At 38.1% G+C, this 27492-nt stretch overlaps 1 protein-coding gene across 4 annotated transcripts in view; it reads right to left on the bottom strand.

Moving 5' to 3' along the window:
• The window catches only part of LOC150084913 (poly [ADP-ribose] polymerase tankyrase-like), a 1170388-nt gene that overhangs the window by 29127 nt on the left and 1113769 nt on the right, over window positions 1–27492 (bottom strand). For all 4 annotated transcript variants that reach the window (XM_090376702.1, XM_090376704.1, XM_090376701.1 and 1 more), the window contains one exon: window positions 8909–9001. In XM_090376702.1, the coding sequence (XP_090232828.1) occupies window positions 8909–9001 (93 nt within the window). The remainder of the gene's footprint in view (window positions 1–8908; window positions 9002–27492) is intronic.

Here is a 27492-nt window from a genome sequence, read left to right as displayed (position 1 = left end):
AATATCCATTTCCGTTGAAATCCGTGGATGCACCATTGGGGTTTCTGTAGCTTTTGGTTTCATTGTTGACGCATCGGCTGGAATGGAGATTGGAGTATTGCTGGCTTGTTCAGTTGTTTGTTGTGAAGGACACTGTTTGGGAGAAGTGAGTATGGATCGTGCCCAATTCGCGATAGATGTATTAGGAGGAACTGTAACGTCCGTTTGGATACTTACTGATTGCACCTGTTTGGCAGCTGTGGCATACGTTCGCTTTGGCTCCATTTTGATTATTTCTCTTCTCGCCTCTGAATAAGTGACTTTGTTTTCCACTTTATATTTCTGTATTTTTTTTCCTTGCTTCCATAGTTCGCATATTTTAGAGAAAGCTGGATGATTCCCTTTACAATTTGGGCAATTAGGAGTGGTAGAATTGCAATCGGATTGGTTGTGGTCTTTCGATCCACAGTTAGGACATATTGCCTCACCTCTACATGCAGTCTGAGAGTGTCCATATTTTTGGCACTTATAGCACCTGATTGGGTTTGGGATGTAGGGTTGGACACGGCAATGGAGATAGCCTGCTTTGACAGATGTTGGTAAGATGGGAGAGCTAAAAGTGAGGATTATGCTCCTTGTTGGAATGAGAGTACCATCTTTACGGGTCATGATTCTCCTGGCTTGGATGACTCTTTGTTCTCGTAGCTCTTTGACTATTTCCTCCTCTGATACGGTTAATAAGTCCCATTCTGCAATTACTCCCTTGGAGGAATTTAAGGTGGCATGGGGAGTGACTTTTATTGGATGTCCGCCGAAAGTTGTCAGATTTAATAGCTTTGCAGAATGCTGGGATTTCATGGTCTCTACCAGAAGATCCCCAGACTGGAGTCGCCTTACTGATTTTGGTGAACCTGCGACAGCCTCTAAGCATTTTTGCACAAGGAATGGGGACAATTTACTCAAAGGCTGGTCTGATGTAGAGTGCAGTATGAGAAATGCTGGTATCTCCTCTTGAGGATTTGTTTTCAACCTCTTGGGTTGGGAGAAGTCATCATCGGTGTGTTTCGTCGCTAGTTTTGAGCTCGGAGGCTCTAAAGGTGGAAACGTATTGTTATCCATCTTTGCTCCTTTCAGCCCCGGGAGAGTGGATTTCTTCTCCCAGGTTACTGGCCCCGCCACGGGGAGGCAGGAGCAGTGCCGCTAGAGTGACCAAGCGGTATAAGAGTTAGTATATTAGTTTAAATGAAAAGAAGAAAGGTGATTTGCCTTTCTGAAACTTACTTACAGATCGTAAGTCTAAGTTTACTAGTATTTAATGAAAATGTAAGAAAACTTTTTTAACTGAACAAAAACTGCAGCTTCAAGAAAAACGCTCTATAAATCACTGAGAATCGCTTGATCACTATAACGCTTGGCACCCGGGGCCCGTTCCAATTGCGTGTCATTTTTTGTTTCAATTAAAGTCTCCAGAACGAAGCCTCTTAACTGATTTGGGTGAACCTGCTAACCCATCTAACCCTTTTTGAATAAAAAAGGGTGACATTTTACCAATCGTTGTTTCATTGGTAGAATGCATGATTAAGAACCTTGGGACTGGCCCTGATGGTAATTCGGTTCGCTGCCTCTTTGTAGCAATAATGCTATCTGCCTCTCCGTCTCTGTTTTCAGATAGGGACCGGGTTGGGGCCCCCGAAGAAATAAGTTTATCAGGATTCATTGAGTTTTTTATATTGTTCAGTGCCCGGGCTCCCCACCCACCACGGAGCCCAAAGGGACGCCCACTACCCGGCATGCAATAAATGCGCTCGGGAGTGGAACGCCAGGGCTACCCAGACACTATACCCGCACCGCCGCCAGCCTGAATCCTGTCCCTCGGACCATAAGGGTAGGGGCGTGGCATTGACAAGGTTGATCCTCGCAGGCGAGCCTACTAGCCGATTGATCCTAGCCGGGCCTTCCAGGAACACTCGTCTTGTCGAAGCAGGGGCCAAAGTGGTGTATTGAAGCTGGGCCCCTCAACCACCAGGATCCCCCTTTCCGAATTTCCATGGGTCGCAGCGCACGGCAAACACGCCGGATTCCATTGATGTAAGCCTGGAACCTGGGCTGTGGGCGTTGGATCCCAGTGATGCTAGTCTGGAAGTCCAGCAGCGTCACTGGGAGGTCCCCTCACCACGTACAGGTGCCCACGTCGAGGGGCGATTTTCAAAGTGATAAGAGATGGAAGCATTGTATCACCATCAAGAACTTAAAGTGGCACCATCTCGTGCTGCTGACTAAAAACCTTTTTTAAAAAAAATTGGTATCTTTTAGGAATAGTGTTATCAGTTTATAATTTCAAATCAATTTTGTACAAAAGTACAAAATTGTACCTTTTTTAAATGTACATTAAATTGTACCTCATTAAATGTGTTAATAATAACCAATTAAATTATTCTTTGCCTATTCGATAGGTGAACAGTAATTTGGTAACCAAACTTCCTGATTTTTCTGGGAGATTGTCCTGATTTTCACATAAAGCTATTTTTCGGAAATAAATATAAGAATGTTAAATTAATAATATGTACCTTTGTTAATATACAATGATTGGTAATATTATCATAATAACTACATTCATGCAGGTTAGTGCTAATGCATAATTTTAACATAGCTATCTACCTAAGTAGTTATTAAATTGGCATCGTTTTGGTTATATCTCATAATGTGAATGCCTTCACAACGAGTTGCCATGGTATTGTACTACTCGAATAAATAACACTTCACCAGTGGAGAAGACGATTGTTATTTATTCTCAGCGGATACCACCACCCACACGGCACCGTTTCAAAGCTTGATGGCTTCTCTTCGGTGGGTGGGCAGGTACCCTGATGCTGCAATAGTGACAACCCAGTTATGAAGTATAACTTCACAATATGAGAGATGCCTGATGGTGTGTAGTGATATAGACTATAAAGTATTTAAGGGCAAAGGCCTCATGCTACGAGGTAGAATGACTATCATGTAGGTTAGTGCAAATGCATCATTTTAACATAGCTATCTACCTAAGTAGTTAAATTAATTAATTTTAAATTGACATTGTTTTGGTTATATATCCGGTGGTGGTATCCGCTGAGAATAAATAACAATTATCTTCTCCACTGGTGAAGTGTTATTTATTCGAGGTAGTACAATACCATGGCAACTCGTTGTGAAGACATTCACAATATGAGATATAACCAAAACGATGCCAATTTAATTAATTAATTTAACTACTTAGATAGATAGCTATGTTAAAATGATGCATTTTGCACTAACCTACATTCTACATTCTACCTCGTAGCATGAGGCCTTTGCCCTTAAATACTTTATAACTACATTCATGCATTTTACAATGTTGCGGAAGTGTGAAGTATCAATAATATGCAGAAAAGTGATTAGGAATTTTGACCTATGGTGTATATTTTATATCAGAAATGCATCTTAGTTTCATAAATGTAATTAAATTATAATTATTATCTCTCAACATTAATTAAAATATAAAAATTATTATCCATAAAATGTTAAATTTATATAAAAGCGACAGATGTTTATAATAATTAATATATTATTTAGATGACAACTTGTTCTTTAACTATAATTATAATAAATAATAACGATTTCCATTTTTAAAAACAAATTATGTATTCAGTTGTAAGAAGTTTAATTCCATTTGGCGTCTGCGATGACTCGGAGCCAGTGTCTGTAACCATATTCACCACACCTTAAGTATGGCAAATATGGTTCCAAAAAACCATGCGACTAATTCAGGCCACTTTTTGAAAAATGTGCATAAAAATTCCTTGCATCATCGATGGCATTCGAACTCAGGTCTTTTCCATCACATGGGGAGGATGGTGATTATATTACACGTCATTACTATGACGGTGATTAGAGAGGTGATCTGACTGAGGTGTATAAGGCCTTGAATGGTTTGGGCAAGCTCAATGCTGAAGGAATTCTTTGTCTTGCTCAGATTACACACCTGAGGGGGGCATAAATTCAAATTGAGGAAAGACAGTTATAGAACAGATGTGCAGAAATTTGCCTTTAGCCAGCAGGTGTTTGATTGCTGGAACAAACTTCCATCAGTCGTTGTGGAAGTTGATAGCTTAAATAAATTCAAGGAAGAACTGGATAAACAAATGGATGGGTGAAATGGGAAGGTTTTTTTTTTTGGCTGATGCTGTATCAGCTTGCTTTCTTGCATCATATGCCTCTACTAATGCTAATGCTAATATTCCTGTGCAACCCGCGACAGCGAGTCGACCATACAGTACATCCTATTGACAAGCACAATGCACTCCTTTCAATTCTGAGCCCTGGACCTGTAGTATTATTATTAGCCATATGGTGCAAGGAAGCCTAAGGCTTATGCTGCACCGGCCAAAAAAAAAAAAAAAAAAAAACCATTTCCCTATTACCCTGAGAGAGAGAGAGAGAGAGAGAGAGAGAGAGAGAGAGAGAGAGAGAGAGAGAGAGAGAGGATTACCATGAAAGGGAAGAATTATGATATCCAGCTCAGGACCCCTGGGTGTGCCAAGCCCATACTCACCAGATGTGAGCCCCTGGGGGTAATTACTTCATGGTCTTTGCCATGGCAAAAATACTTGCCTAGTCATAACTGTAAGATGGCTTCCACAGAAGTTAAGAAGTGGAACAGTGATGTGTAAATAGCAATATAAAGGGTTGTTAAAATTAAAGTGTTCCTATGTAGAGGGCTCTGGAGCGAGTTCTAAGGCTCGTACTAAAGAGAAATTTGGACAAAGGTACAATAAAGAAGGTGCTCGCCATTTATTGGGGGAAAAAAAAAATAGTTACAAAATTTGTCACTATATGGCACGTAACTATCTTAGTTACAATTATGCAAATAACGTAAGTTATTTGCATAATTGTAAATTATACAGTGCCACTACTCAGCCCTACTGTACTGTATAAAAGCAAAGCAGTCTCTTCAAAATCATACAGTAGATGTTTGCCTGCACTACAGCAGCAATGCCAACAACATTGCAGGAAAACGCATATTAGTGAAGCTGTACTAACAGAACAGCAACAATGCAGCTGCGGCTATCAGAGAACAGCGTCAGAAGCGCATAAGTTGTGGACCTATAACTGTTTGTGCTGTCTGCAAAATGATTGCAAAAATTTGAAGCGACAGGACATCTTAGTGTTCAACCAGCTAGAGGTGGAAAACGAGTGGACTCCTCTCATGTTGAAGATGGAGCTATGGTTGTCATAGATTTATCAAGTCAATCTCCATGTGACAGTGTAAGTGTGCCAGCCGTTTCTCGTGAAGTGGACATGCCGTATTCCACTGTACGGCTAGTAATGCGTCAGGTATTGCGGTACTACCCTTACAAGATGCACATGCTACAGAAGCTAAAGCATGGTGATGCAGATATTCGTTTCACAAACGCACTTCAGTTTCTGGCACAAATGACAGTGGATATCACTTGGCCATGGAACATCCTTTGGAGCGATGAAGCCCACTTCTGCTTAAATGGACAAGTGAATACGCACAACTGTCGCATTTGAGCAACAGAAAACCCTCAAGTTATCCAAGAGGACCGGTTGCATTCTCCAAAAGTGAGTGTGGTGTGGATTTACAGCAACATTCATGATTGGGCAATAATTTTTTGAACAGGTAACACCGACTGGACCCCGCACCTGTTCAGCTGGACAGCGATATTATGAAATGTTGGCAAATTTCGCAATACCAAAGCTGCAATAACATGGGTGCCTTCAGGATACCATATTCATGCAAGATGGTACGCCGCCCCACATCCACCGCTGTGTCCAAATATTGCTAAGGCAACACTTTAAAGACAAAACGGGTCATCAGCTGTTGTTTCTAGACATCTTGGCCACCCCGATCACCGGACTTCACCCCATGTGACTTCTGGTTGTGGGGTGTTTTGAAGAACCAGGTGTATCGGGAAGGATGTCAAACTCTGGCAAATCTGAAGGAAAGCATTAGACATAATGTGCTGGCTATTCCAGTTGACAGGTTATATTCTGCTGTTCTTCGAATGGTAACTGTTGTTGACCAAAATGGAGGACACATTGAACAATTGTAGTGCTGTTCAAGTCATATGTATCGCCACAGTGCCATATAGTGACAAATTTTATAACTAATTTTTCCCCCCCAATAAATGGCAAACATTTTTTATTAGCATTAGCATTAGTAGAGGCATATGATGCAAGAAAGCAAGCTTATGGAGCATCAGCCAAAAAAAACGATCCCATTTCACCCCACCATTCGTTCTAAAATTCGTGTCCAGCTCAGCCTTAAATTTATTTAGGCTATTAGTTTCCACAACAAAAGATGGAAGCCTGTTCCACCAAACAACTACCTGCTGGCTAAAGGCAAATTTCCACATATCTATTTTACAACTATCTTTCCTCAATTTGAAACTGTGCCCCTTCAGGTTCTTAGTCTGAGCAAGAGGAAGAATCCCATCAGCATTCAGCTTGCTCAACCCATTCAAGGCCTTATACACCTCAACCAGGTCACCTCGCAGGTACCTATTCTCGAGGCACTGCAATTCGCAAAAATTAAGCCTTTCTTGGTAAGAGCACCCCTTTGTTCCCCTCACGAATCTTGTTGCTCTTCTTTGTACTCATTCTAGCAACTCTACGTCCTTCCTAAAATGAGGCCTCCAGTCCTGTACACAGTTCTCTAGGTGTGGCCTCGCCACTGCCTTGTGTAACGGGATAATCACCTCCCTGTCCCAGCTAGCAAAATTCCTATATATTATTGACAAGACTCCATGACCTGGCAGCCCATCTGCACTGCTCAGTGAACTTCATATTTGACTGCACAATTACCCCCCAGGTCTTTTTCACTTTCCACTTCCCTGAGTTTAGTACCACAGAGTTGGTACGTTTCTCTTTGGTTATCGCTACCCGTATGCAGTACTTTGCATTTGTCAATGTTAAACTTCAGTTGCCACTTCTCAGCCCATTTTCCCAACTTATCTACATCCAGTTGGAGTAGCATACTGTTGGTAGGGTCGTTAACAACTCTACCAACCTTTGTATCATCTGAAAACTTGGACATTAAACCTGATATACCTTCATCAATATCATTGATAAATATACAAAACAGCAATGGGCCCAACACCGAACACTGGGGAACTGCAACAACAGTTGTCCACAAAGAGCAGTGTCCATTGATTACCACTCTCTGTTGTCTCCCACTCAACCATCCCTTTATCCATTGTAGCAACTTACCCTTAATGCCATACCTCTCCAATTTGTACAGCAGTCTTCCATGTAAAACAGTGTCAAAAGCTTTCCTGAAATCCAAGTATATGATATCAAAATTATTTTTGGCATTCAGTTCATTTGTAACCACATCATAGTATCCAATCAAATTGGTCAGACAAGACCTCCCTTTAACAAACCCATGCTGTGTCTTAACTATTACTGCAGTCTTGTCTAGATGATCTTGCAATGCTTCTTTAACCAGTGATTCCATTATTTTCCCCAGCACACAAGTTAAACTAACAGGTCTGTAGTTACTTGTGTCACATTTTGAACCCCCTTTGTGAATTGGTGATATTTTTGCACACCTCCAGTCTATGAGGACCTCCCCTGAGTCCAAGGAAGCTCTCATAATTATGGCTAAGGGTTTGCTTCCTTTCTTTGCTGCCTCCTTTAATACAACTGGATAGATCTCGTCCACCCCAGGTGTCTTCCTTATACTCAACTTCAACAATTTCTCCTCCACTTTGCTCTCAGTTATTACAAATTAACTTAGCTGCCTGTTAGGGTTTGATAAACTTCTGGCACCCCCTCATTGAATAACTCCTCATGTGTGAATGTAGATGCAAAATACTCATTAAGTTTATCAGGTATCTGAGCATGATCATCAATATACATATATTTTTTTGTTTGTTGTTGGTGCATCGGCTTCTGTGGCCATAATGCACCTCCCAAAGTTTTTTGCCTTTTATTCTGATCCAAGCCCGAGGCGGGATTCGAACCCACGACCTCTGGGTTGCCAGGCAGGCACTTTACCCACCTGGCTAGCCCGGCCGGCATGATCATCAATAGTCAACCCATCTATGTTAAGTGGTCCAATCTGATTCATCCCTTTCCTTCTAGAGTTTACATAATAACATTAATTTTACATAATATTGTACCTGTTGTCCAAATTTCTCTTCAGTACGAGCCTTAGAACTCGCTCCAGAGCCCTCTACATAGGGATACTTTAATTTTAACAACCTTTTACTTGCAAGATTCCCTGATTAGACTTTGAAACACTTGGAATTAATCTGGTAATTTTATTACATTTTACAAGTTCTCACCACCATCTTTGAAGAAAAATAACTGTCTCAAAAAATGTTTGTTTTAATTATCAAAATTTAAGAAAGCATATTCTCTTATTATTATTTATTTTCATTTATTCATTTTTTTTTTTTGGCTTGTGCAGCAAGTCTTAGGCTTATTTGCAACAAATGGCCATTACTAAAACTAGTACTAATACCACGTTTAACTGAAAGAATGCAAGCTCCTCTTATAAAAATTATTACATAATGCAAGTGACAATGAGATCTCTTATTGCGTGTGTGTTGGGAGGAGGGGGAGGGGATTGCTAACAAAACATGCTTGAACCCAAAGAAGGCTGTTTAGAACCTACACATATACACTATTTTTTTAATTTTTGAAATTAGAAGCAAAATTTTCATTTGTAAACATCTGTTCCTAACATGACAGCCTTTTCACTGTTATGTATAGGATGGATATACTGATAATTACTACAAATTCATTACTTCAACTCTTGAGAGGTTCGAAAATAACATCATGTCATTAGTTGACAACAAACCAAAAAAAAAAAAAAAAAGAGAGAGAGAGAGAGAGAGAGAGAGAGAGAGAGAGAGAGAGAGAGACATTATCTAACAACATTTACCTCACACAAAAGAATGAATGTTGACTGATGATTTCTGTAATGTGAAATACAGTAGTCGTGACTTTTGGCAAACATGTCTGCAAAATAGATTCCCTGAAAAACAGAAAAAAAGTACAACTGTTATAATTCCTTAATACATAAAAAAATATGATAATTAATTTAACAAATGATGTTTGTACTTCTGGTTCATATATGATTTACCTTTTTAATAAAATACAATGAAAATAATAATAATATTATTATTATTATTATTAGCTATATGGTGCAAGGAAGCCTGAGGCAAGGAAGCTTATGCTGCACCAGCCAAAAAAAAAAAAAAATTTCTGAGTTAAATTTCTGAGAGAGAGAGAGAGTGAGAGAGAGTGAGATACAGCCAGGCCTCGCAAACGCGAGTTCAATTAACGCGATTTTCAGTTAACACTATTTGAAAAATTATACCACTTTTCACTTTACACGATGCAAAATTTCCAGTTAACGCGATCTTTTTTTTTTATACAATAGTTGAAAAAGATTTGAATCGCGCGTTAAGCTTACCGCGAGTCGTACAGTCAATAAACAAACGTTTGCCTGCTGCCCACCTTGGTGTATTCCATCAACCATCGGAAGCAGACGTGTTACTTGTTTGTCTCCTGCTAATAAAGTCAATGCACACTTGCATAAAAATTCAAAATTTTAAATGAGCCAGATGAAAATGTTACCGCAAAGGAGATAACGGTAAAAGAATTAGATGAAATCTTTCGTATCGCATAGAAACTCAAACAAAAGGTTTGAGGTTCTCTGCGATATTTATTTCGCCAGGGCCCAGAGAAGACTGTTGTCGGCCATCGGAAATTGATTGATGAAAAGAGAAAGTCAACACTGTTCAAATATTTCCGCAACAGTCATTTCTTCATCGCGTATTTTATATCAGAGGTTCCCAAACTTTCTCCGTTCACAGCGCCCTTAGTGTCTCAGTAATTTTTTCAAGGCACACCCAGACCAAAAGAAATACCTAACAGTTCCGTTTAGTAGTTAGGTCCAAACAACTTAATAAGAAATGCTGAAACTGTGAACTACCTCGAACTAGTAGTTCGTGCGGTGTCCGACAGATGTCAAGTATTGCTATGTTTCCCTCGAAAATTTAAAATATTTTGCAGTGCACAGTTTGGGAACCGCTGTTTTATGCAATAAACATTTAATTCCATAATTATTTTAATTATCTTTTACATTGTATACAGTTAAAAAGTTATTTTTAAAGTTCTTTATGGACATTCCAGAAGGTCAAGGACCAATTATAATTGAAAAATTATTATTATATTGATTATTATATTCGATTAACGCGCTTCCGTTTGCGCAATATGCTCGCGGGACGAATTAATCACGTTAATCAAGGCCAGCCTGTATGTATGTATGTGTGTGTATATATATATATATCTATATATATATATATATATATGAAGGGGTTGATATGAAGAGACATCCAGGGAACAGAGCACTTCGACAGAACAGAAAATCTGAGGTTTCAAAGATAAGTAGAAAACCTTTAATCAACACAAAATCATATTTCTATATTTCATACCAATATAAACAAGTAAATGGAATACACTGATTCACATAATGTTTGGCTAAGCAATCACACCTAATGAACTGAAAAGTGAAATAAATTGCACTAAGGCAAGGCAAGGCATAAACTAAATCAATCAAGCCCTAATACACATAGATGATATTCAGTAGCCATTTCGGGTATTCTTTCAAGTAAAAAAAAAGCTGAAAACACAAGAACTGCTATGCAGAGTATGCATTAGTGGTCCTGATGCTTTCAGCTTCTTTTGTCTCTAAAATGATGTCCAACAATGGTCAAAAACTTTGACTGTCTGCACACTTAATTATCCAAAAATTATGTGAGTTAGTATACTTTATCTAGTTAGCAAAAATAACAACGGATCAGACTTTAATGAGGTGTAGAACCTCATTTGGCATAAAATATAAAACTCTTCAATTTCTACCAATTTATGAAATGTTGATGGAAATATTTCTCCATTCTTCCGAAGTTTTTAAATATGTAGCACAGATAAAAACTTGACGTTGTCCTCAACTGATGAACCTTTGCTCATATTTATAATTAATCTTGGGGGGAGGAATTTCTATTCAGTGATCTGAGAATTACCTAAAGGTCGGCCTAAGAGAGTTTTCCAAGAAATCAGAAATTTTTCTAAACGGAATAAAGCAGTTAAAAAAATTTCCATATTACTTTGATAATTAAGGTAGGGGTTATAGCTCTTTAGCCCTTATGTCCCAGGGACTCACATCTGGTTAGTATGGGCTTGGCACACCCAGGGTCCTGAGTTTGATATCATCATTCTTCTCTTCCTTGGTGATTCCCTCCTACTTCTCTCTCTCTCTCTCTCTCTCTCTCGTTCAGGGTAACTCAGAATTTTTTTTTTTTTGGCTGGTGCAGCAAAAGCCTCAGGCTTCCTTGCACCATATGGCTAATGATGATAATAATATCTGGGACTGCCACTGTGCTGTACTGATTCAAGATTCTGAATAGGTCAATTAATCAATGTCACATTATTCTCCAAGACCAAGTTGCCACAATGAGTTTGTGACAGGGAACCTGTTCTAATGAAAAATGTTGAGATCTTTTGCCATAAAAATGCATAAGTGCTGGAAGAATGGCACTATCTAGGATGTCACAACATCACTTATTCTGCATAGTAATATCCACAAAAACCGCTATTCCATGTCACACATGTACATGGAGAAATACTATCTGGTCCTGATAGTATTTCTCCATTTTTTCTCAAAACTCCTGTTCAGTATCAGTGTGTTCCCTACTACTTGGAAATTTGCTTATATCCAGCCAGTTCCTAAAAAGGGTAAAAAATCACTCCCATCCAATTATCGTCCCATTGCAATTACTTCTACTTTTTCTAAAGTAATGGAGAAATCAATGAACTGCTAAAGTTTCATAAGTTTCTATCCACTGGTAATATACTGGCTTATGTTAACATCTATGGACAAATTCAGTGGAAAAGTTTGGTGACACTCAAGCATTTGCTATTGACATTTCAAAGTCTTTTGATTGTGTTTGGCATACAGGTCTACTAAATAATCTTACATTTTATGGTTGACAAACTGTTTTTTGTAATTGGGTATCCAGTTTTTTCTCTGACTGCTTGTTGCAAGTGATGATAGATGGCTCTCTGCCTTCTAACTTCTCCAGTAATGATAGTGTTCCCCAAGGTTCAGTTCTTTCTCCTATTCTTTTCCTATTAATGACCTTCATCCATTGACCATATCCATTCAAATATAGAGATAGGAAATCCTATCCATAGTTTTTCTGATGATGGCACATTGCAATCCACCTTCCAGTTTTGAGAAACCTTGCTTTACATAAACAGCTTCAACTTCTTGAATATCCATTACCAATTCCTTAAATGCTGATCTCCAGGTAATTCCTCAGTGGAGCAAAGGTAACTTACTTGATTTCAATCCTTCTAAAACTCAGTTCTGTCATATATATATATATATAGTGCATTTTGGCCCGATTAAGCGGCTGCCCCAATTATCCAAGATTTCATGTAAATAGCTAAAAATACAATAGGACCCCCGCTTTACAATTGGTTCACTGTACAATCAAATCACGTTATGATGAACTCACCATAGTAAAGTACCATTCACTATACAATGTGTAGTAAGCACCGGTCATTGTAATCATGTCAGTGAATTGAATTTTAATTCTATTAAACGTTTAGCGATTCTAATTAGTGAAAATAGGAGGAATATTATCTACAGGCTATAAAAGTAAAGATATATTAAGCACACATTTATCCTTTATTACCTTACCTTACCAATTAAAAAATTAAATGATAGGCGAAAATCGGAAGAATATATGTGATAATCGATATAATTAATATGTACTGTAATATGTACAAACGAACTAGTTGACATTTCTGTTCAGTGACATTTGTAGGTGGGGTCAAAATTTAAAACATTAAAAAGATAAGCAATCAATAACAAAGAACATGGCACACACAAATTGCAAGTAACACGATACATTCAAGTGAGAACAGAGTAACAAGTTACGAAGCTTTAAAAATAGGAATGAAGAGAAGATTCTGATAAATAAATTTTTTTATACGATTGAAGATTTCATGGAAGTGTAAACACATTTCACCATAATAATCCACAGAATTCCAGCTGTCGGTATCATCGCAAATTCAATAAGATCAAGTTTACTATCTTTTTATGATAGATTGCACTAGCAGAAAAGCCCAATAAACAAGTGACTGCTAATTATTTTTATTGTTTTATGGTTGTGACTTCCAGAAATCTGACTGATCCACGTGGTATGGTCAAAGACAATCGTAGGGTAATCTCCAGTGCTGTGGTCTCCTGCCCTGATTAAACAGCATGTTGTTCCAATTAAGCGAAGTAAACCCTGGTATTTTCTCGATTGGGTTCTGTTTTTTAAGATTTGCCCCAAATAAACGGCTGCCCCGATTAACCTGTGGCCCAAATAACCGGAATCCACTGTATATATATATATATATATATATATATATAATGTAATTATGGAATATGGAATAATTATGAATTATGGAACCTTGGGTACTGCTATATATATAGCAGAAAGAACCCAACAACCATAAAGGAATGTAGATAAGTAGACTGTGGTGAAGGGAGAGGAGATAGTCTAACGAAACAGGAAGTCAAAACTATGGAAAAATGCAAAAGCACCTATAAAGTAAAAATAAAAATAATATATTAATATATAATAATATATTAATAATATAATATAATATAATATATATATATATATTAATAATATATAATGCAAAAGCACCTATAAAGTAAAAATAAAAATAATATATAAAATAAATAAATAATATATTAAAAAATAATAATATATTAATGCTGCAAATCTGATGATTTTAACATCTTTTTTCCATAGTTATAGTTTAGACCTCCGGTTTCTTTAGACTATCACCCTCTCCTTTCACCACAATGTACTTATCTATATACACTGAGTGGACAGAGATCATGTCATACCTACCTAGTAATGGGTAGGCCCACCTTTCACCTGGATAACAGCAGTTCACATGGCGAGGCAGAGTCCACCAGTTCATGAAAGTGTTCCACAGGTATTTCCATCCATGCTTACTGCACCACGGTCCATAATTCCATCACATTCCTGGGTGGAGGATCCAAAGCTCGAACCGACCTTTCCATAGTCCCAAAGATGCTTCACAGGGTTCATATCCGGTGAACAGGGAAACCATTCCATGGTGATAAAACCTACAGAATGCTCTTCGAAAAATGTTCTAGTCACCACGGCTCTGTAAGGAGGCACACTGTCCTGCTGGAAGAGTCCATTGCCCTGTGGGTGCACAATGACCATGAAGGGATACAGATGGTCTGCAAGGATGGACACATAACCTGGACCTTTCAGAGATACATCTAGACATACCAGAGGTCCCAATGTGTGCCAGCTGACCACACCCCAGCCAATTACCGAATGTCCACCCTTCTTGACGTGACGGGTGCATAGCGTTGTGTGGTTTTCGCCAGATATGCACCTCCCCCCATCCGCTTGAAATAACTGGGAATGGGATTCCTCAGATCCGACCCCAATCATCCAAGGTCCAGTGCCGATGTTATTTTGCCCAGTTGAGGCTTAGAGTCCTGTGTCGTGGTGTTAGCAATGTACCATTGCTAACACCACGACACAGGACTAATTCTTCATTGCAATGGGACTCTGGCTGGTCGGTGGTGATTTGTGTCACTGTCGCTCTCTGGTAGGCTGAAACAATGCGAGACAGACATCGACGGCCATGTTCATCCACCACCTTTCTCCACCCACAGCACTGTCCACAATAAGATGTTATTACTGAAATGGCATATTCCCAATACACTCTTGATACTGTCGAACGAGGATAGTGCAAATTCTGTACCACCTCCGTGATAGAGTGACCCATGCATCAGGCACCCACTATCATCTCTACTTTCAAAGTTGGTTAACTCACGATGTTTATCCACAATGACATTGAATTACCATCTACATGAATGCAGTGTACCTATACCTGCCAAGCAGTGGGTTTGTCCACTAGCAACAGGGGACACAGTGGTTGCCCAGGAACCAGGTATCCCATGAATTCTGTCCTTTTAGAGGGGGGTGTGTGTGTGTGTGTGTGTGTGTGTGTGTGACTCTCTCTTGCAAAAAAGTATTCTTCTGCTTATGTTCAATGACCCTCAGATTTCTGGACAAGATCACATATCTCTATTAGGGATTATCCTGACAATCTTTCTTGGCATATAGACACCACAAATATTGCTTCCTATGTCTCTTAAAAAAAAACTGAGTTTTTGATTTCACTCTCAGGGGGCAATTTTTATTAATTAATGACCCAATTCCAAGTCTCTCCGCTCTCTGTCTCATAGACATTCTGTTTCTGCTGCATGCCTTTTCTAGAGATACTTCCATGGGTAGTGTTTTTCTAAATTGGCTTCTAGAATTCCTGCTCTCTCTTCCAAACCAATATGAAAACATGCAGCAACCAGTTGCATCCTTCTAGTGTTCAACTTCAAACTCACAGAACCAACTTTTTTCCTTCCTGATTTATTCTTTCAGCTTCTGTTTTCTGGAACAACCTTTCTTTATACCCATTTCCAGAAAATTACAATCTACAAAAGTTCATCATCTTTCATCTTCTCAACCTTCAATCTCTGCACAGTACTAAGTACTTGATAGTATGAACCGGAGCTATAATGCTCAATGCATTATGTTATTCACCAGGTGGTGAATAACATAAAAGAAACGCGACTTCCTAAATTTAACACACACACACACACACACACACACACACACACACACACACACACACACACACACACACACACACACACACACACACACACACACACACACACACACCACAGTTCAGCTTTAAGTGAACTTCGGGAAAATAAAGACATTATTATTCGGAGAGCTAACAAAAAGAGATACGGTGGTAATACTTGATAAAACTGATTATATTACTGTATTTCTTCGATTCTAAGATGCACTTTTTTCCCCCTATAAAAGTCTCTAAAAACGGGGTGCGCTTTAGAATTGATGGAATCTTACAATTGCAGTTTTTTTTTAATTTTCCCATGCTTTGCACAGCACCACACGTTTTGTTTTTAAGTTGAAACCCTGCCTCCAAGTTTGACCGTTATTGCATTCTCCAATTCCATTGGAGAACAAAGTGGCGTGGGTGATATTACATGCTTTTGAAATGTGCAGCCACCATTATTTCATTATAGTGGAGCTCACTCAGCGAAAACTAGGAAGTTTTGTTTGTATCTTCAAAGTATGTAAGAAGTGGAGTTACTGTATTTCGTTAATTCTGATCCCTTATTGCACATTAAAATGTCAAAAAGATTGCACTACGAAGCCGCATTGAAATGAAAAGTTATTCTGTATGCAAAAGAACATGGAAATAGAGCTGCGGGTCAACATTTTGACATTAGTGAAGTAAATGTTCAAGAAATGAACGGCATTCCATATTTTCATGCAAAGAACAACCAAGTGCTTTACGGGGCCTAAGAAAGGAAGATTTCCACAAGTCGATGAAGCTGTGATACGTTTTGTACCTGCTAAGCAGTGCGTTTGTCCACTAGCAAGAGGGGACACAGTGTTGAGTTGCCCAGGAACCAGGTATCCCATGAATTCTGTCCTTTTAGAGGTGTGTGTGTGTGTGTGTGTGTGGTAATCCTTTTGCGCGGAGGATTACCCATCACTCGACAAGCCATGCAATTGAAAGATGGAGAAAAACTGCCTTCGGAATAGAGAAAATTTTTAAAGGCAGTCACGGCTGGTGCGACAGACTCATGCATTGTAGTGGATTATCGTTAAGGCACCGAACATCTATTTGTCAAAAATTTCCTGCAGACTATCAACAGAAGCTGATTAACTTTCAGCAACAGGTGATGAAATTAAGGAAAAAAAAGTAACTATGAGTTTAGTCAAATTGGAAATGCTGATGAAACCTCAGTCTTCTTCAATATGCCTTGAAATTAAACTGAAATTAATCAACACTAAAGGTGCTAAAGAAATCAAGATTATAAGCACGGGCTACAAAAAGCAGTGTATCACCGCTGATGGTCGAAAGTTGCCACCATATTTAATTTTATGTAGAAAAACCATACCAAAGAATGAAATTTTCCCCAAAGATGTTATTGTGTGTGCACAAAAAAATGGATGGACGTCAGCAGAGCTTATGGAAGACTGGCTAAATGTTGTGTGGAATAGACATCCTGGAAGTCTCTGTAACCCACCTAGCATGCTAGTACTTGATGTCAAAAATAAAATCGTGCAAAAACGTGGTGACTTGGTTGTGATTCCTGGTGGCATGACTAGCCAACAGCAGCCACTCGACGTTTCAGTCAACAAACCATTTAAGGATTACTTGAGAAAGGAATATGAATCCTGGCTGTTGACCGACAACCTTCAGCTGACACCTTCCGGAAAAATTAAGAAAGTACCGGCATCAAAATTGGCAGAATGGGTATCAACAGCTTGGAAGCTAATCCCAGAAAGAACTCATTTAAAAAATGTTGCATCACCAATGCTCTCGATGGCTCAGAAGATGATATATTATGGAATAATGAAGATAACGACAGCTCAGAAGAATCTGACCCTGAATGTGAAGTAGACAACGATACTGATTCAGATGCAGATATCGACGATTCAGAAGGAAGTGATGTGAAGTAACATACCTACTGAAAAATACTGGTACTATTGTTGTTAGTAAATTGAATTCTATTCTATTGTAATAAAAATATTTATTAGATTTATTTTAGTGTTTTATTTTATTTGTTTATTTTTTCTTAGAATCAAAGCTTTTTTCTGAAATTAAGATGCGTCTTACAATCAATGGCATTTTAGAATCGAAGAAATAGGGTAATAAGTTAGACTCAGTTGTATCGGATACTTCCGCTTATCTTGAAGTAGACCCAGCACTATTTACCAATTTTCATCACTACAATAAAATATTAACCACATATCGAAAAAATGACTACATTACTATGGCTCAGTTAAAGGAATTGAAGGCCAGAACATACAATATTCCTGCACTTTTTGGTCAGGTAAAATTATATAAGGCCAGCTTTCCTATTCTGCCTACTGTTTACTACAGAAACTCAGCATTTTCATCCTTGGCCACACATGTATATAGCATTATAAAACCCTTTAGACAGGCAATACAATTTGGGATTAAGAACTACAATACATTATTTAATAACCTTAAGGACTGTAGACTTGGCAGTAATGATAATTTATTCTCACTAGATGTTACCTTGTTATATATGAATGTAAACATTGAATACACATAAGATATTCTTTGGGATATGTTAAATAATAACTCGATACCAATCAATTATACAAAGCTTCCTATTAAGGAAATTTTTCACTTAATTAAACTCTTAGTTGAAGCCAACTATATCACCTTTTGAGACAAAGTATACAAACAAATTTTTGGTTTGCCAATGGGATTAAGCCTGAGTGGCCTAATATCGGAGCTCTATCTCTCAACAATTGAACATATACATTTGACACCTTTTCTACCCCGTATCACATACTAAGGGCTCAGAAATACAAATATTAACTAGCATATTCTTAAACAGGGGTTACCCACTTGCTACAATAGACAGAATTAGGGTACAAGCTAAGGATAGATACAAAAAAATACACCAATCAACGATAGTAAATATCAAAAAATACTTTATTTCTGTCCTATATGTTGAACAGTGGCACAAACAACTTAACAGATTTTTTAAAGATACCGAATTTAAAATTGTAGCCAGGCCAATACGGAAATTACACACTATACTGAATAATCGCTCAGTCCTCTCCTCATTCGCAACACAATAAATGACCTAGTATACAACATTTTTTGTGGTGATTGTGACTCGTCTTATAAGGGTTCTAAGTGGTTTCCTCTGAATTTTCGTGTTAATCAACATGCGGCCTCAGTTCTTGCTTCTCGTTCAGCAGCGTCAGAATTAGCCTTTCATGCTGTTAATGAAAAACACTTTTTTATTTAACGGGCCCAAAATACTTAGTGTCCAATGTAATTATATGAGACTATTAATTGCAGACACCGTCAAAATTAAATTACGCGAGAAATCTGTTAATGTTCGCCGGCCATATCTAATCTCCGACTCATGGTCCTTTATGCGTATGCATGAAGACAAATAATCCCTATTTAAGTTCCAAGCTCACCCCTATTTGGTAATTTTCATTCCTGTGACCACAACATACGGTCAAAAAGCATAGTCAGCTTCAGGAAGGAAAATCGTTGTGCATTTTTTTCATTAAATTAATTTTTAATTGTGATTTTTAATTATTGTCAATTATTTCTTACTGTAATGGAAGATTTTAGAATTTTTTTTTTTAGTTGTTTTCGTTTTAATTTCTGGAGAGTATCATATTGAGGTAAACTTGTCTTATTCTTTTTCAAACGGTACTAAGCACTATAGGTTCTAATACCCCTTGTGCTTCGGGTTTTCATTAAAAAAAAAAAAACAGGTTCAAACTATCAGACAGCCATAGTTTACAATGGGACAGTGCAATCATTTCAAAATGTTTTCTGGGTTGGCATCACAACCCAAGTCCTGCCCTCTGAGGAACAAAGAGTGAATGTGTGTTTTTATCAGGATTGTTGGTACTGGGTTTAATGACACAAGGGCTACTGAGGTTAAACCGTCTGTTCACTGATTTATTTACAAGCAGCAGAATGTTGTTGAATTATATGTTCCAAATAGAGTAAAAGTTCTTCTGTATTTGCATAATTTCCTAGGAACTTGGATAAATCATGTGCAAGCTGGAGAATGATTGGAAAGGGCTTGAGCACATGGTTAATTACAGGTGACAGTCAACCAGTAAATGATGTTCTGTAAGTTGGCCATGGCAGTACGAGCACTGAGGAGGATTTTCTTTTGATAAAACAAAGAGATGGGCAAGTGCCCAATTCTAAGTCCTGTCAATATCACTTCTGCTTGTCTGTTTTGTTGGAGCAAGAGGGCCACAGCTGTGGATCTTGCTTTATCTGGCAAAGATTACTGTTGGTGTTACCTGCTCTGTAACCAATTATCTTAACAGTTTTTGCAAATAATAGGCTTATAGTCAGTGTAAGGAACCCGAAAGTACTGTAAGACAGCGGGGTTGAGAGTGGTATTTAGCTGCAAAGTCAATTTAATTTCCTGAAATGCCAGGGATCCAGAAACATGTTATTAAATGATTAGACTTGCTCCAGGAGAGTAATTATTGGGAGTCAATGCATTTCAAGGTTAAGATGAGAAATTTTCCTTATGGCAGAGATTGCACTGAGAGAGTTGGTGTGAAGTACAGCTCCTGGTCAAGTCATATGCTGGGCAACCATAATCTAGACGTGAATGGATTAAGGTTCTGTAAAGATTAGCATTAGCATTTAGCATTAGTAGAGGCAAATGATGCAAGAAAACAAGCTTATGCAGCATCAGCCAAAAAAAAAAAAAAAAACACACTCCCTTTTCACCCCTCCGTTCGTTCGAAATACCTGTCCAGCTGAGGCTTAAATTTATTTAGGCTATCAACTTCCACAACAAGGGATGGAAGTCTGTTAACTAACTACCAGCTGGCTAAAGGCAAATTTCCTCACGTCTATCCTACATCTGTCTTTCCTCAATTTGAATTTATGCCCTCTCAGGTGATTATTCTGAGCAAGAGGAAGAATCCCATCGGCATTGAGCATGCTCAAACCATTCAAGGCTTTATACACCTCTATCAGATCACCTCGCCAGTGCCTAGTCTCCAGACTCTGTAATTTGCAAAACGTAATCCTTTCTTCGTAAGAACAACCCTTTGTTCCATTCACTAATCTTGTTGCCCTTCTCTGTACTCGTTCCAGCAGCTCTACATTCTTCTTGAAATGAGGCCTCCAGACCTGTATGCAGTGCTCAAGGTGTGGCCCGACCATTGCCTTATACAAGGGAATAATCACCTCCTTATCCCTGCTAGAAAAATTCCTGTATATCATTGACAAGACGCCATGAGCTACTCTTGCAGCCTGTCTGCACTGTTCAGAGAACTTCATATCTGCCTGCACAATTACCCCCAGGTCCTTTTCATTCTCTACCACTGTCAATCTAGTACCACAGAGTTGAAACATTGATCTGGGGTTACTGTTTCCCATATGTAGTACTTTACATTTGCCACCTCTCAGCCCATCTGCTCAACCTTTCCAGATCCTGTTGCAGCAGCATAGCGTCAGTAGTGTCCTTAACAACCCTGCCAACCTTTGTATCGTCTGCAAACTTGGACATTAAGCTTGATATACCATCATCAATATCATTTATAAACACAGAAAACAAAAATGGATCCAACACTGAACCCTGAGGAACTCCACTAATAACATTAATCCACAAAGAGCAGTGTCCATTGATTACCACTCTCTGTCTACTCCCACGCAAACCATCCCTTTACCCATAGCAGCAATTTGCCTTCAATGCCGCACTGCTCCAATTTGTGCAGCAGTCTTCATACTGTTGCACCCATGTGCAACAGTATCAAAAGCCTTCCTAAGATCCAAATATAAGATATTTGGATCTTAGAAGTTATTCCCTGCATCCAGTTCCTTTGTGACCACATCATAGTATCCAATCAAATTGGTCAGACAAGACTTCCCCTTAACAAACCCATGCTGTGTCTGAGGTATAACTGAAGTCTTGTCTAGATGATCCTGCAGTGCTTCTTTAACCAGTGCCTCCATTAATTTCCCTCAAACAGAAGTTAAATAACAGGTCTACAATTACAAAGGGTACTAGGAAAGTTTTGCAATCTGACGCAACAATGAATCACAGGAAGCTGCTTGTTGCTGCATGTTGAGACATGTTCATACGTGCATAGTAGCCGCCGCACCAAGTTGATGGGCTCAGTTATTCATTAGTAGTGAGAGTGTAAAGTGCTTGCGATGGCATCGTGGTCACGAAATGAGATAAGGTCAGTTTTGCGGTATAATTTCGTGCGTGGTTTAACCATAGACCAGTGCTTAGAAGAAATGACTCTTGCACTAGATGATGATTGTCCACATCGTACAATGATATTCAGGTGGTATAGAGAATCCCAAAGGGGAAATTTCACTCTGGAGGATTCTGAGAGGCCGGGAAGGCCACGAACGTCAGTTACGGAGGAAAACGTTACTGCTGTGAGGAAAATGCTTGACGAAAACAGGCGAGTGACCTACTAACAGATAGAGGATACTTTGGGCCTAAATGCACCAGCAATTCGTTCGATTCTGCAAGATCATTTGCACGTGAAGAAACTTTGTTCTCTCTGTGTGCCGCATCAACTGACTGAAGAGCAGATGACACGACGTGTGACTTGGTGCCAGGAGATGTTAAAAAAGTTTGATAAGGGACAATCTCGGTATGTGAACAACATCGTGACAGGTGACGAGACTTGGCTGTACTATTACGATATGCCGACCAAGGCTCAAAACAAAGTTTGGGTCTTTGATGATGACGACACACCTGTAATTGTCAGAAAATCCCGATCTGTAAAGAAGAAAATGATAGCTGTATTTTTCAAATCGAGTGGAATTGTGGAACATGTCGTTTTAGACACGCAGAAGACAGTCACAGCTAAGTGGTATACTGAACAATGCCTGCCTAAAGTCATTGGATCTATGAAGAACCTGCGGCCAAAGTCAAGAATGGACACCTGGTACCTCCATCACGAAAATGCTCCAGCTCACCGCGCCAAAGCCTGCACTGAATATTTGACCACGACAGGACTGAAACGTCTCGAGCACCCTCCCTACAGTCCAGACCTTGCTCCCTGCGACTTTGCACTGTTCCCGCATGTGAAAATGAAGCTAAAAGGGAGGCGGTTTTCCAGTGATGAGGACCTTCTACGGGCTTGGGACAACGAGTGTGCTTTACTCCCTAGTGAAACTTGGCAGAACTGGTTTAAAAGATTGGTTTCGGAGGATGGAGAGGTGTATTGAATGTAGAGGAAATTACTTTGAAAAAATTAAATAAACAAAGCTGTATTGCAAAACTTTCCTAGTACCCTTTGTACTTGTGTCGCCCTTTGTCCTCCTTTGTGAACTTGGGTCACATTTGCATATCTCCAGTCCATGGGAACTTCCCCTGAGTCCAAGGAATCTCTCATGATTATGGCTAAGGGTTTGTTTACTTCCTTTGTTGCCTCCTTTAATACAACTGGATAGATCCCATCCACTCCAGGTGCCTTTCTTTTGTTTATCTTCAACAATTTCTCCCCCACTTTCCTCTCAGTTATTACAAAATCATCCAGATCCGAGGTCGCCATCCTTTCGGACCTCACGGACCACTAAACTCAAAATTTTGAATCCCGCGGACCACTACCATGATTTTTTCCATAAAAGTAACACGTTCTAAATATGAAATGGTACTTACACTTGTTTTTGCACTGCAAGTTATTTGCAAAAAATTGGATATCATTAATGTTAATATAATTAATAATATAATGGCATTATAATGATAAAAAAAAGTATAATAAATAAACGCAGATATATTATGAAAAATGAAATCACACTATGAAATTACATTATATAAAATGCAAAAAAAAAAAAAAAAAAACCATTTTAAATTTCATTTTATTAAAAAAGGATTAATAGAAACAATTAATATTAACAATTATCAAATATCGAGTGCACCTCGACATAGAGGTGTATAAAGGATTAATTATAGCAAAATAATCAGTGTGACATTTGTTGCTGCTCGCTTGAAATAAGATGTTGGATTCTTGGCTCCAATGACGTTACTGCAACACAGAGAGCCGTTTGTATTTCTAGCTGACAGAGGTACTTGTTTTTAATTGCCGTAACTGATGAAAATGTCTTTTCACACATATATGTAGTTGCAAATGGAATTAAAATTTTGATGGCCTTTTCACCCAACACTCGGTACTCACTTTTTACGGAAAGCCAAAAATGAGATCTTGTTAGGGACGTGTGGAATTTACTTTTGAGACTGTCGTCGGATGATAGATCGATTAGGCTTTCTTTTTCTTTCATGTTCAAATTATTATCCTCGATTTTTGCCGAAAATGGATCTATTATCCACGTATTTCCGTGTCTGGGGTCCTCTTCCTTTGGGCAATAACGACCAAAAGAGTCAGTAAGTGCAATCGAACAAGACTTATTACCTGTCGGTTGACATCCTCCTGTTTCATATAATCATCAAAATTTGGGAACATTTGCAGATCTTCTTCAGCCAACCGCGTTTGCAACAGCATACCCTTGTAATTATGTTAACGCTATATGAACTACGACTAAACTGAACTGGTGATCTGTGGTGGTGAAGTCACAGATAGATTACTAAACTCTGTAGCAGGTCCAACGATGCAAGTTTGTTGCACCTGGATTTCTTTCTGGGTCCACATGAAACATACTTTGTAATCAGATAGCTACGAATATATATCAGTAGCATATGTAACAATGAATTGCAAGATTTGGCCTTAAACTGATTGTCGCTCGCTTCATGGGAACAGGATGTTTCTTAAGTAAATATTCTAATGGTCATGTGAAATAAACATATTGCCAGTTAAAGAGGTTTTGTGATTATTTTTAACAAAACATTATTCATTTAATTAAAAAAATAAGTAAAATTCAAAGTAGCCATTATGGAATTATCCACAGTTCCCTTGGGAACTGTTTGCAGATCCCAGGGATCTGCAGTTTGGTACCACTGCTTTAGACAATTAGTTCATGAGTGATGTGAACTTGGAAATTTAGCTTGCTGTCTAATATCATTCCAAGAAATCTTACAATATTAACAAGTGAGATCAGAGCAGGTCAGTCTGGTGCTAGGGCTTTTGGTGTCCCTATGCAGAAATGTATTTGGCACCCTTGAAGATTGTAATAAATACTACAATTTTAAATTAAGTAGAAATGAAAATACATTTTTTATTAATTTTATTAACATCAATTACATTCTCACTTTACGTGCTTTAATACTGACAAAATCACGTAAAAGTTCAGATACATTTAATTGTTCACAAATATCATATTCTATAGATTAGATATCACTGCCAGATTTTTACAAGCCTAGCTTGTGACATACCTGATCTTAAATGGATTTTAAGGAGTTTTAATCAGGAAAATGATCTTTCCTCGCTTGCAACAACTCACCGGAATTGTTAATAAAATTCTTAGGTCTATTGTTAAATTTGGAAAAGGCAATTTATTTGCACAAATTAATTTTAATGTTTCATGGGAATTTTTAAATTTATCTAAATCCAATTTAAAAATCCCTGAATGCACATATTTCGTAGAATAATAAATCAGTTCCATTTACGGCTTTGTTATCTTCGTCTGTTAAATGTATTTGCAAATCGTTACAATTCTGTCTAAGTTTTTCTTGATCAGAATTGTTGGGTTTATGTAAATCATACAAAAACTCAAGGCGCCTCTGCAGCCAGGTGGGCAGGAGCAGCAGTGCGTAGCACATGCTTCTTGATTAGACCGGGGTTCGAGCCCGTGACTACCAAATACGGAGGATGCGGAAAGGTCAGGGAATGACCACCGCATATCCCTGGAGCAATATGGCCTTAGTTGCTAATGCTCCTAAAAACCAATTAACAAACAAACAAAAACTCAAACTGCTCGCTGTGTTGTTTTAGTTGGTCAAATCTTTCATTTAGGGAAGACATCGCAACATCTAAAATGGTGTTGAAGAAATCCACAAGAAAATTTACTTCTGGCAATTGACGGAAGTAAAGTTGTTCTCATGCTCATAGTTAAAATGCTTGCATTTTTTAATTCGTTGAACTTGTTTGACAGTTTGGTATAGCATCAAGGTCTTCACAAAGTTGTTTTGCTTCTTGTTGAAGTTTTTTGTAGTTGGCATCAGAATGATAATTCTGAAATAAAAGTTTGTAAATTTTGCATGGATGTCAAAGATACAGCCATGTTTACACTAATATTTCGAAGCATTTCATTTACGGGATTGAAAAGATTTAATATGTCATGCCATAGTATCAGTTAACACAAAAATTTGAAATCCTTTGGCTTAGTGCATAATTTTTTTGGTCACATCATTTCATTACTATAAATTTCATAGAGGGAATCATATATTTCTCCAGTTTGATGCCTTAGAGGTCGCAGAGCATCAATCCGGCTTTCCCAAAGTATCTGCAACGGACTTCAATGTCAATGAAGAAATGTTTCTTGAGTACTTCCCAGTGTTTTGCTGATCCTGCAAAAAATTTGTATATTTTTTGTACAGTTCCACAGAAACTGATTGTTTCAGTATTTACTTTAGCTGCATCATTAACTACTAAATTGAGGCTGTGGGCAGCACAGGGCACAAAGAAGGTGCAAGAGTTTTTGTTTAAAATCATTTTTTGTAGCCCATGTTCTGCATCCTTCATATTTATGCTGTTATCATACTCTTGCACTCTTATGTTGCCAATATCCAGATTCCAAGCTTGTAATTTGTTTACAATAACGCTACATAAACCTTTGCCAGTTGAATTGGATATTAGCAAAAACCCCATGAAGTGCTCTTCAATTAATACCATATCGTCTGAACATGAAACATAATGTATAATAACTGACATTTGCTTGATATGACTGACATCCTGGGTACAACCCAATACGATAGAATAATATATATATTTTATTGCAGTCAAAATCTTCTCAGTGATAGCATTGCTAAAAAAATTAATAATTTCATTTTGAATATTTTTGCTTAAGTAAAGGCATTTGGGCTCAGATCTTAAGGTTCATTCGATATGCATCGACATCACAGTATTGAATTTACCAAAAAATTCTATTAATTTTAAAATAGTTGCTATTGTTTCTCTCGAAAAGTTTATCAGACGAACCCTGTAATGCTAGGCATTGAGATCCAAGATATTTTACAATTTCGATAATCCTTGAAATGATGTCCTGGAGAAGAAATCAGTGTTTCTTCTCCAGTTTGCATAATTTTTCACTTTGTGCATCAATTGGTTTTATTCGTAAGATTCTTTCTACAGTCACAGCACTGTTTCAAATATTTCATGTTACCAATGCTGTTTCATGTGTGTGAAGAGCATTGGATAGATTTCTCTATTGTAAATGGTCGACACAAAACTACTGCCTGAATCACATAAATCTGTTTTTGAAAATAATTTGCAACAGGAACAAAACGAGCAGTCTTCCAAACATGAATATACCAGCCAGGTTCTCAGAACAATTTCACCATTATCCATTTTTCAGTTATAATATGCTAATTTACTAAACTTATGTCGAGTTGAATTTCTAGGATACAAAATATCTTTCTTTTGAACAGGTCCTGATTCCGTTAAAATGATGTGAAATTAATCGGTGAGTTTTGACCACTTTGCAGAATCTTCTAATTGAACTGATCATGGCTGTTCTTCCACAAATGTGCCTAAATTAAATGGCAATTCACATTGTTCTTCCAAGCTGATTGTTGTTTCTGCCCAGAATTCATTACTGCCAATATTGTGATTTTTTTTCACCAGAACCACTGATGATTTGAATTTTTTTCCGATGTGAAGGTTGAGAAATCTTCGACATCAGAGAGAC

This window comes from Mastigoproctus giganteus, chromosome 6 (assembly GCF_048544385.1).
Source record: "Mastigoproctus giganteus isolate SK-2022 chromosome 6, ASM4854438v1, whole genome shotgun sequence".
NCBI classification, from domain to species: domain Eukaryota; kingdom Metazoa; phylum Arthropoda; class Arachnida; order Uropygi; family Thelyphonidae; genus Mastigoproctus; species Mastigoproctus giganteus.
The sequence above is the reverse complement of the archived record's forward strand: the minus strand, read 5'-3'. Positions and strand labels throughout refer to the sequence as shown.